This window comes from Sander lucioperca, chromosome 24 (assembly GCF_008315115.2).
Source record: "Sander lucioperca isolate FBNREF2018 chromosome 24, SLUC_FBN_1.2, whole genome shotgun sequence".
In the NCBI taxonomy this organism is placed as follows: domain Eukaryota; kingdom Metazoa; phylum Chordata; class Actinopteri; order Perciformes; family Percidae; genus Sander; species Sander lucioperca.
This window is the reverse complement of record NC_050196.1, coordinates 4,778,797-4,791,498: the sequence shown is the minus strand read 5'-3', so window position 1 is coordinate 4,791,498 and position 12,702 is coordinate 4,778,797. Positions and strand designations below refer to the sequence as shown.

Here is a 12,702-nt window from a genome sequence, read left to right as displayed (position 1 = left end):
CCCTATACAAAAGTCAGCAGGTTTGGTTCAATCCGGATTAGGCTACGGGAGTGCACAACAAACAGAAGGTTTTCAGCAGAAACTACAGAACCTGGGGATACGATATGGCATGCTTGTACCGGCTCAGCTTCTTGTGACCTACAAAGACCAGTCCTACACATTTAAGAAATCCATCTGACATGGAAGCTTTTTATTGAGCAGATTACAAAAGAAAAAGACTGACTGAGGACGAGTTACCTCCAAATCACAGACAAATGTGTTTGGCTAATGAAATATGCAGGTATTGAGTTATTGTTTGCTATATCTGTGGCAGTCGGTTAGTTTAATTTAATAACTTTGAAAGTGATAAGGGACAGTGAATGATACCTTGTTCTCTAACAATACAAACTATAAACACACTGTCCTGTGCAGAACATTTAACATTATTAATATCCACCTAGTTGCCTGCTTATGGTTTCTAATGTAACAGAGGACCAATGTTTGGATTTATAATACTAATGTTATATGGTAAGCCTTAGTTACATGATTAGAAATCATCTCATGGAAAATGGAGAGATGTCATTAGGTGAATGTTTTTGATGAGCGCTAACACTTATAGGTCCTCCCTGGGCACACTGTCCATTTGGTTTATCGGGTTTATGCAATATATGTGGAGAAAGGGATGGCGTCATAAAAAAATCTCTGGTATAACTTGGTAAAACCGATCATGATATTGCTTTGTATGCCGATGACGTAATTATTTATCCTAGAAATCTGGAAAAATTCATTCCGGCTCTGTGAGAAGTTTTGATTACCTTTGGTGAATTCTCATGATGCAAAGTTTATAATTCCAAGATTGCCATAATGTTACTAAACTCTATGAAGAGATGTAATTCAACTACATAGGCCTCCCATTTTGAAGTTGCTAATCATTTTACATATTTGGGTGTTAACATATTTCCAATTATAAAATAAGTTTGTAAATTTGAATTATGATCCTATCATGAAATCAGTTCATAAGCGAATTAATAGATGAACACCTTTGCCTACTTCCATAATTGGAAGAATTAATATCTTAAAAATGAATACTTCCAAAACTGCTATTTTTAACCCCATGGCTAACCACATTACCCGGAACATTTAAGATGTGGTTTGAGGTTAGGAAATACCTTGTGAATGACAGCAACACAAATACACAATTAATCCCTTCCGGTTTATCCGGTTCAACAGCTGAATGAATAAGATGAATATCAGGTCTACTAAAAGAAAGCCTGAGTTTCATTCACTATAATACATCCATGCTACAAGATACGATTATCTTAAATTTAGGGTAAAGTTTTTATGTGAGTTAGTTTTTTCTGCAGTTGATTGACTACCTGTAGAGTCAACGAGCGGAAATAGCCACTCTGCCATTGCAACCCACTTTGTGGTCAAAGGGTGTAATATTCTTAAATCCTAAAATTCTGTCAACCACGCTGTCTGCTGCCACCTGCCGTATACAGTCAATGAGTGCACCCTACACTTAATCCCTTGCTTACCGTTGCCATGGCTATGCCATAAAGTAGCAGCAAGGGCATCAAATAAAACCAGTGACATCTGTAGCTGATTAAACACACCAGAACACAATCAGTACAATAAAAGCAATATTCAACTGCTGAGCAAATCTAAACCAATCTCCCTTCCTATCAAAAATCCTGGAACGTGTTGTCGCTGCTCAAATTAAAACCCAGCTCTCCTCCAATAACCTGTTTGAACCATTTCAATCTGGATTCCGCTCACAACACAGCACTGAAACAGCGCGCCACAACGTCACCAATGACCTCCTCCTCTCCTCTGACTCTGGCCGCCTCACCATTCTTATCATGCTCAACCTAACTGCAGCCTTTGACACCATCAACCACTCTATCCTCCTGTCCAGACTGGAAACCTACTGCAACATCACTGGCACCGCACTCTCCTGGCTCCGTTCCTATCTCACCAAAAGACAATAGTTCATACACATCAACAACTGCACCTCCTCTTGTTACTCCTCTGTCACAAGGCGTCCCCCAAGGTTCGGTGCTCGGTCCTCTCCTTTTCATATATACATCCTGCCACTCGGAAATATCATATGCAAACATGATCTTCACTTCCAGTGCTACTACAATGATGTCCGATCTACATTTCTACCAAATCCATCACAGCTACATCCTCCACCCTGACCAACTGCCTCACTGATATTCAAACCTGGATGCAAATCAACTTCCTCCAACTCAACTACAATAAATCCGACTTGATCATTATCAGCCCGAAATCCGTCACAAAGAACACCCATAACTTCGGTCTCCCTGTCAACAATACCACCCTGTCTCCATCCCCACACATCCGTAACCTGGGAATCATCTTCGACTGCAACCTCACTTTTGAAAACAACATCAACCAAATAACCAGAACTGCCTTCTTTCACCTCAAAAAATTGCCCATCTCCGCCCATCACTCACCTTCTCTCCTGCCAAAACTTTGATTCACGCCTTTATCACTTCCAGAATTGACTACTACAACAGCATTCTCTATGGTTCATCTGCAAAAGCCTTAAATAAACTCCAGTACATCCATACAACTCTGCTGCCCATCTCCTCACACATACCCGTTCCCATGATCACATCACTCCCGTCCTTCAGAACCTCCACTGGCTCCCTGTTCCCCAACGCATTTACCAACAAAGCCCTCCATAACCAGACTCCTTCCTACCTCACAGACCTGCTCCACCTCCGCTCCTCTGATGCAAACCTCTTCTCCCCACCACTCAGGACCACGCACCGTACCTGGGGTGACAGAGCTTTTCACCATTGCAGCCCACCTCCCTTCTGTGACTGTACCTGACCTGGACGCATTCAAAACACTAATCAAAACACACCTCTTCAGATTAGCCTTCCACATACAATAGTCTTACATTTCTCACCTGGTTTATTGTTTTTAATTGCTTTTAATATGCTTGTTTTATGTGTTGGTTTTATTGCTTATCTGTTTTTAATGTACAATATGTGCTGGTTTTACTGTAAAGTGTCTTTGAGTACCATCTAAAGCTCTATATAAATAAAATGTATTATTATTATTATTATTATTATTATTATTATTAAATTTCTCCCTTAAGCATTTACTAATTAGAATAACTTCAGCAACACAGTTGCACATACAGGAACAAACACACTTATGATAAGTTGGGATGCAATGCTTATTGTTTCTTATGTTTTTCAGATAATTATTGGAGAAGACGGGACATGTGGTATAAACACCATAAGTTCTAAAGCTGATGGTGTAATCGTCATGAACATGTGCGAGAAATTGTTAGCTGGCATGTAAGTTGACCAAAAATAAATAAGTTTCTCTAGGTGTAGGCATTTGATTTACTATTTTAATGATTAAAAAGTTCAGCAATGAGGCAAAGAGTACACAGACTTTAAAATCATAACATCCTGCTGTGGCATGGACAGGTGGAAGGTTTTCTATCTTTGTTAAATCATACATATGTCTACAATAAGAGCTATTGAAAGGTACCCTGTGGAGTTATGTTTTAAACAAGGTTTCTGTTTATATTCAGTGTTACTCTGAAAAGTCATGCCAATGTGAAAGTGCCTTGAACCTGCATTCTTTATATTTTCCAGCAAGGGGCGACTCCACCGCAATAAGAAGTCTGTTTCTATAGATGTTTATGAGAAAATGACTCTCCTTCTCACTTGATTTATTAACTCAGTAAACATTTTCATAATTAGTTTATGGCCTTAATCGCTTGATGATCATTTTGTAAATTATGGTCCTATTTATTTTATTTATTTTAAAATTAACAATAAAGCAGGGGGTGCTTTAAGGCATGGCTACATGCCGACATGGCAATCATGACAGAGGCTTACAATGCTAACCATGGCCCTGTGTACATTAAAATAGACCTGAAGTTGTTTTTGGTGTTTTCCATGTTTTCAGCTTAAAATTTGACCCTCTCACTGTGTGTTTTCACTTCATCAAAGTTAATTGGAAAATTTTGGTCACCTAAAACATCTTGATTAGCATTCAGCCAACCAAGCTAGCTAGCGCAAGCATTAGCTAGTAAGTTAAAAGAAAGTTTGGAAATTTTCTGTACTACATGCAGATGAATGGCTCTAGTACCTGGAAGTCCATGTTTACCCACCATTAAATCTCCACTGGATGACTCGCTTTAGAAGGGTTAAAAATCGATAAATTTCTCTCTTTAGCATTTAGCTTAACCTAGCGCCATTGCAACCATAAACAACACTGCCTTTGCCACGTCATCCTTCCTAGCTTCATACTCTCATCCAAAATTATTATGTCCGGATTTTAAAAAAAAACTAGATGGCGACGTTGCATTGCCAAACTCCAGGCTTCAAAACCACAGTCTATAAACCAATGGATGTCACTGATGCTACGTCCACTATTTTTACAGTCTATGGGTCTAACAAACATGCTGAATGCATTTTCTTGCGTGTGGAGTGTCCACTGAGCTTAGCATAAAATGGTTAATATTGACTTTATGACAGAAAAGGGTCACACTCAACAAAATGAAGACCCTTTTTTACAGAACAAAATAAAGGGATTTTTTGAGTTGTTGAGTGCAACCCTCCTCTTAAAGATTGCAATTAGTGAAGTCAAAGATGATTTGCTTCAAAGTTTTGGATAAGGCAGGAAGAGTCAACAGAGTAATTTCAGGGTAACCTCATTACCCAGCCTCCCTTGTATATCTCTGTCTTTCCCTTTGTTCTATGTCATCTTGTCTGTTCCAGTAAGTATTCAGCCTTTTTCTCTTGTGTGTTTAGTTCTTTGCTTTTTGGGCTTTCTTCGTCTAAGCCTTACTTTATCCGCTTCCCCAAGTCAGACATTTAAATCAACATTGGCCCAAACGGATCTGCAGGATCTTAGATCCAGGTATTTTTTTACGAGTCAGTATCGGCTAATTAAGACTAATCTTTTCAGATCTTTTGTTTGCTCCTGGTGTGTCAGCTGTCAGATGTGCTTGGTTAGTATATCCATGTATTTGTATGTGACTTTGGTTGTTCATTTAATTCCCTTCTCTTCTATCCTATGTATCATTTATTTTCTTTTTTGTGTGAAAACAGGAAAAAGCCACAGGTGATGCAGTCTCCCTTGGGGCCGTTGCCCGTACCCCAGAGACTACACTTCAACATCACACCACAACTCAAGAAGGACATTGAGGAGGCCAAGCAGCACCTGGACATGTGAGAGCAGCTTTTACAGTATTTGTGATAGTTACATAGACACCCAGGGATCTGGGTCTCAAGGTCAAGGTAAACTTTATTATCCACAAGTAGGAAATTAATGTGGTCACCATTACATGCTCCATTGTTATACAGCCTACTGCATAACATTACAAACATACATACCAAACAAGGAAAACAAGGACAAGACAGACAAAGCAGTAAGAACATTGAAGAAACATGACAAGCATGTATATTACGGCGTATAAAAACACACATTAAAACAAACAAATATCGGTAGGAGATGTGCAGGGACCGTGTTGCCGTTCGCACATGCACCACTCACAACACCACAGTGTGTCGGATTCATATTCAACGTCTACATGCTCTCAAAAGCCGAAAAATGTGGTTGCCGATGCAGACCAAAGGCAGAGCCAAGATGGCTCAGAGGGTTAGATAGATAGACAGATAGATAGATAGATTTATTGATCCCCAAGGGGTAATTCAACTAACTGATTAGTTTCTATTGGCTTGATCTATATATATATATATATATATATATATATATATATATATATATATATATATATATATATATATATAATTGGGTATCATCTGTATAACCGTGAATTATTATGAGGTATTTCCTAATATTGCCTAGAGGAAGCTTATATAATAAGAAGAGAATTGCAGGGACTGAGCCTTGTGAAACACCATGGCTAACTTTAGCGTGCATGGAGGATTCAAGTTGAACATGAAGAAACAAAAAATGTATCTGATTAATAGGGCTTAAACCAGCTTTGTGTGGTTCATTTAATGCCAATTAAATGTTCCATGACTGTCAAATACTTCTGCAAAATTCTGACAAACTACCAAAGAAAAGTATCACTGTCCAGAAATGTCTCCCATTCCCACCACCACAGATGGTCCCAAGACCTGGATTTAAGGATTACGACATTTGACAACTTTGGGAAAAATTTCATAAAGGCCTACAAGTTAAGCCCTGATGCTTTCGTACAGATGGCGATACAACTGGCCTACTACAGGTGAGGTGCTTAAACGTCATTCGGAGATGGACTGTCTTTTTGTACAGGCTTTATACTATTTGTGTTTTTTATCTACCTTAACAGTACAACAAAGTATTACCTTGTCCCAAAGGTGCTATAGGCAAAAAACTGTCCCAAGCCCTTAAAATTCATCATCATTATTGATCCTAGCTGACGTGTTCACACAATACTATTTCTAACATCAATTCCATAAATGTTTTAATATCGGAAGCCTTGATCACCCCAACCTTTATCGCTGTGAAGTCATACTTTGAAATATTGGGCATTTCTGTTTGGTCCCCCTATAGACATAATCTTGGTGATAGAGGTACCCTCGAACCTAACCATGCGCTTATGTATTCTGATATTTTTTTCCTAAAATGGCTAAACAAGTTTACACTCCCAAATTGCATGTACAAAAGTTCCTGGTTTAGTTTGACATTTCCAACATGAACTAGAACTGCAAGCAGTTATGACGGGGTCCAAGCCTCCCGGCGCCAGTTGCCCCCAACGACCCGGGGAGCGCGCTAAAAAAAAAGATTCTTGGCTAAAAATATTTCACTGCTAAGATTGTTAAATAAATAAAAAAATTATAAAAAAATAAAATAAACAGATATTGTTATACACCCCAAAACCAAAAAAGGACTAAAATATAGCCTGTCCATATGGGAGTTAAGGCATATAAACTAAAGCAGATCAATCCCACAAGCTCTGAGAGCTTTGAAACTTGGCATGTCAGGAAGTTGCTTGACTGGATGTGACTATCTTGATGTATGGAATACCAATATATAAATGCAAAAAATGTATATCTCTACAGAATGTTTTCATTTACTTTGTGGTTACTTTGCCAGGGATTATCATAGAAACACATATGATGGCTTGTTGGAAAAGTGGGGTTGTGCTGAATCCAGCAATACCAACTATGTAAATATAGGATGACAAATCAGGGTGTTCTTTCACTCAATGTATGAGGTGTCCAACATGAAAGAAAATGGAAGACTTGACATAATTTAGTCTCAAGTCCAAAGCCCATTATCAGTGGTGAGAAGAATGTTGAGAAATTCAAATATAAGATACATTTAATAATGAAACATTTCATATGGCACCTGGTACTATACAGTCCATATGGAACTGTGCTTTTTTGGTTTTGGGGTGTATAACAATATCTGTTAATTTAACAACCTTAGCAGTAAAATATTTTTAGCCAATAATCCATTTCATATATAGGAGACCTTAGAGATGAGGAAAAACATTGTTGGGTTTAGTTCTACCTCCAGTAGGAGTATCTCAAAAATTTGGGGGCGTTGTCACTAGCCTAGTAACAGTAGTGGTCGTTACGGCTGTGTATATTCCACCTGACGCCAATGTAAACACGGTGCTCTCTCTCCTGCTGGACACCATAAACGAACAGCAGCGGGCCCACCCCGACGGTGTTCACATAATCGCAGGATAGTTTAATAAGGCCAACTTGGAGACTGTACTCCTGACATTTTATCAACATGTCAAGTAAACTTGCTTGAGTTGAGTTGACTATGTTGTATGTTGTTGCGCTTGCTTGTTGTATGTCAGTTTTTACCACCACCTGCCTATACTTCACATTGCACTTTTCTGCTTTTTTTGCACTTCTGGTTTAGACGCAAACTGCATTTTGTTGTCTTTGTACTTATACTCTAATCTAATTCACGAAGTTGTTGATCCATCCATGTTGATAATAAGACCAGTCCTACAGGGGGGAGGGGATCAGGCCGTGAGTACAGAGACAGCTCTGCGTGAGTGGTATTTAACAGTAACGTTAAATACAAGTACTCCACAGCGACTCTAAGGGTAGCTGTTAAAAAACGGAAACTGCATAGTATGGCTTTAACCATTCCTCATCCGTTTAACCACATCCTAGGTCCCTCTGCCAGACGACCCACAACTGTTTACAGATATTTTCTTGCAACCTATTAAAGGTTTTATAGAACATACCTGCCCTGTGTGCTATACAAGGCAACTCCAAAAGCTCCATCACTGGTTTCTCGCCCTGAATGAATTGGCCGTCAGTGATGCAGTCTCTTATTTGCAAGTACTTCCAAAAATGACTTTTACTTTCGAAATGATATATCTGAACACGATCAGAGAAGGATATAGACATTCCATCCAAGTACAAGTCACTTATTGTGTATATTCCTTTTAGAAGCCATTCATTTCAATAAACTGACTTCTGTATGGCTGGGTTGTGCCATTGAGAGGCATAGGATTGTGTTTTGTGCGACATACCCCACATCCTGTGTACTTCTCTCCAAACTTCCTTAGAACTAAATTTGAAGAGTGATAGTGTATATTAGTACTTGAACCTTGTGAAAGAACATCCCAAGGTCTGAAAGGGCTTCCTAGCTCCTGGTCGATTTTGATCCAGATCAGCTCAGGGCTTGTTCTCCTCCAGTGTTTAGCATCTTTAGGATGTACACATTTCAAATGCTAGGTTATATAACCTTACATTAGGGAGATCCATACCTCCTATATCCCTCAATGATCATATTGTCTTAATATTGATCCTTGATCTCTTCGTGTCTCACATAAAGTCTTTGATAATTCTATTGAATTGCTTAAACAGCTGTGGCGATGTATTATAATAATAATAATAATAATAATAATAATAATAATAATTATACATTTTATTTATATAGCACTTTACATGGTACTCAAAGACCCTTTACAATAAAATCTGCAAATTTAGCACTTTAAAAACAGAACTCAATAAAACCAACACATAAAAAACAAGCATATTAAAAGCAAGTGAATTAAAGGGGAACTATTATATAGCATTTTCAAGTTAATACTTGTATAATGTGTTTGTACTAGGATATGTTTACATGCTTTAATGTTCAAAAAACACTTTTTTGCCCATGGCTGCTGCACCTGTATTCACCCTCTGTATGAGATTGCTAAGTAAATAGTGTATATTGTGCTCAAGGCTTTAGTCTTAAAGAAACAGGGTGATGTGGCCACAGGCAGTACATTTTCTCATCAGCCAGAAACTGTAGTGCTGGAAACAAATGTTCTCAGCAAAATCAAACTGGATAGGTAGTGAAACATTACACTCACTGTGTTTGCTGAACCTCAGTATTATTTGGACTGGTCAAGAAGTTTTAGGGCTCTGTATGTCGGAACAGTTTGTTTAAAACATTTCTCCCATTTCTTTTGTCAGAATACACCAGCAGATCCCTGCAGCGCTGGAATCTGTCTCCATGCGTACCTTCAGACTGGGCCGTTTGGGTTTTATCAGTTCAAACTCGCCTGCCTCAGCTGCCTTTGTCAAGGCCTTTGATGACCCCAAAAAACAGGTCTTCCAACTCTTACAGTATATAATATAATGCTTTAGATTATAATATTTGTGAACTGCAATTACACTAATAAACACTAACCGACTACATGTCATAAGTTAAGTAACATTCTTGTCTTCTTCCTGTTTTGGGCAGAACTCAGAGAAGGTTGATTTATTGGAGAAAGCTATGAAGGCACACAAATGGTACACTAACTTGGTGAGTATCATTCACAGCAAAACTCAATACTTCAGTTCAGTGTATGTGCAGTTTACTTCAGCAATAACTGTTGTTGTTTTGTTATAAACAGTTCTCAACTACAATTCAGAGTTGTTTGAACTGCAGAAATCTGTTTAGAATAACGCAACAAGGACGAAGCCTGTAAACTGCGGTTAGTTTATTCAGAATGGAACGGATCGCAAGTGGATCCGAATGAAGAAACGTAAAAAAAAAAAGAAACAATGATGAACAACATATTGTTGTCACTGCCCACGACTTGTTTAAACTGCTTCCATACCTCCGACTTTCCTCCACACTTGCTCAAAGGTAATTCTCCTGTTTTTCTTTTTTTCTTTACATCTTCAAGCTCCATGTTGCACTTAAATACAGCACAGCAGGCCCGGTGTGATGCGTGCGAGAGGAGGAGACTCCGCGCATGAAGTGCTGCATTTTGTAACTGCAGCCTAAATTTTGTACACATTTGTTACTTTTATATAGCTTATATATACATATTTATAATATTTCTGATTATGGCATAGCTTTCTCCCCACCCAATTAGGCTAAATAGGTAATGGATAAAAAAAAAAAATTGCTTGATCAAGGGTCCGGCCCGAGGATAGTGGCGGAAATAACGGCCCGAGAATCTAAACTCTAATGTAGGCTTCCTCAAATCCTTCTGTCTCTTTATGTTATCCAAGACGGACTTGATGATGCTGAGATCAGGGCTCTGTGGGGGCCAGGCCATCACTTCCAGGACTTCTTGTTCTTCTTTACACTGAAGATAGTTCTTAATGACCTTGGCTGTATGTTTGGGGTCTTTGTCCTGCTGCAGAATAAATTTGGTCATACGCCTCCCTGATGATATTGCATGATGGATAAGTATCTGCCTGTATTTCTCAGCATTGAGGACACCATTAATCCTGATCAAATCTCCAACTCCATTTGCAGAAATGCAGCCCCAAACTTGCTAGGAACCTCCACCATGCTTCACTGTTGCCTGCAGACACTCATTATTGTACCGCTCTACAGCCCTTCGGCGAACAACCTGCCTTATGCTACAGCCAAATATTTCAACATTCTCATCAGCCCAGAGCACCTGCTGCCATGTTTCTGCACCCCAGAAAACATAGGAGTTTCCGTGCATAGTTGAGTTGCTTGGCCTTGTTTCAATGTTGGAGGTATGGCTTTTTAGCTGCAACTCTACCATGAAGACCACTTCTGGCCCAACTTCTCCAGACAGTAGATGGGTGTACCTGGGTCCCACTGGTTTCTGCCAGTTCTGAGCTGATGGCACTGCTGGACATCTTCCGCTTTCAAAGGGAAATAAGCTTGATGTGTTTTCATCTGCTGCGCTAAGTTTCCTTGTTCGACCACTGCGTCTCCGATCCTCAACGTTCCTTGATTTTTTGCAAGTGTACCTATAAGAATTGATGCTGGTTTGAAGGCAAAGGGTAGTAACAACACATATTGATGTGATTTAGATGCTTTTTTGATCGCTCACTTTGCATTTTGTAAATTGATAAAAATAAACAATCATTTATATTTTTGAAAGGATTCTTAGTTTACAGCATTTTTTCCACACCTAAGACGTTTGCACAGTACTGTATATATAGCTCATATGACATTATTATGACCTATTATACTTTTATGCCAGTGCCTATATGTTGCCTGAACCGATACTTTAGAAAAAGAAGTTTTAAGAAATAAAGTAGAGCACAAAACTACTGTCTTGTTTATTGCTAAGTAAGTATATGCTCAAATCTAAATGATTTATTTAAAATGTAAACCTATAACAATAACTTATTTCGACAGTAAATGGCTGTTAAATGACAAAAAGAACCACAAGATGTCAAAAGGCTTTTTTTTTACGATAACTTTGAATGCACCACAAGGCTTTTGTTCAGTGTGTTGTTTTCTCGACAACGCCAGACACACTTCACACCGTTTAGCTTTCAGCATTCTAAACGGGTGCAGCTACTAGTTAACGGTAGGCTAACTTGCTTGCTGCCAATTGTAAGTTATAATGTTAACTAGCAACACATGCTGCAATGGTTGTGTGTTATCTCATGTCTGTTTTGGAGCACCAGAGAGCAGCGCAGGCATTTAAGTGGCACCGAAATCTGCTTTGCTATTCGGTCCGGTAGATACCGGTCATAAGGTCATTTAGGCAGTAGTCAGAAACTTCATCCACCTTCCGAGTCCTATATCATGAATGCTCGATTCCGATTTCATAAATCCTCGAGTCCGAGCCTGAGTTTAAGTCATCAGTGCACAAGTCCAATTTGAGTCACAAGTCCAGAGAATCGTGACTCCAGTCCAGTATTACTCCATCACTGGTATTAATACATACCTGAAATTCACCAGCAATGGTGGGGAAGAAGAAACCATAATTGTAAACAGTGCAGGTTCCAAACTATGAGGATGAATCAGGTTAAGTTCAGGCCAGGTTTTGTTTTGAGAAAGGAAACATGTGTTATACACTTGTGTTCAAAATAATAGCAGTCCAACATCACTAACCTCATAAATCATTTTTTTTGGTAGAAGTGATATTTCTACATGGCAAATCATTTACTAGTAATTGTTGTAGAGTCATAGAAAACCAACAGACCCAACAGTCATGACATGCATGCTGCTCATTCTGTGTAATTGAATCTGTAATTGAAAGGGGCATGTTCAAAATAATAGCAGTGTTGTGTTCAGTTAGTGAGGTGATTGATTCTGTGAAGAAACAGGTGTCAATTATGACCCATATTTAAGGAAGGAAGGAAGCAAATGTGCATGCTGGTTATAGTGAATTTCACACTGAAATACTCAGCAAAATGGGTCGTTCCAGACATTGCTCTGAGGAACAGCAGACTTTGATTAAAAAGTTGATTGGAGAGAGGAAAACATATAAAGAAGTGCAGAAAAGAATAGGGTGCTTAGCCAAAATGATTTCAAATGCCT

At 38.8% G+C, this 12,702-nt stretch overlaps 1 protein-coding gene across 1 annotated transcript in view; it reads left to right on the top strand.

Annotated features, from left to right (window-relative positions):
• The window catches only part of LOC116058578 (carnitine O-acetyltransferase-like), a 32,174-nt gene that overhangs the window by 14,158 nt on the left and 5,314 nt on the right, over window positions 1-12,702 (top strand). Inside the window, exons 8-12 of the mRNA XM_035998814.1 lie at window positions 3,217-3,317; window positions 5,088-5,207; window positions 6,110-6,232; window positions 9,423-9,558; window positions 9,694-9,756. Coding sequence (XP_035854707.1) covers window positions 3,217-3,317; window positions 5,088-5,207; window positions 6,110-6,232; window positions 9,423-9,558; window positions 9,694-9,756 — 543 coding nt within the window. The remainder of the gene's footprint in view (window positions 1-3,216; window positions 3,318-5,087; window positions 5,208-6,109; window positions 6,233-9,422; window positions 9,559-9,693; window positions 9,757-12,702) is intronic.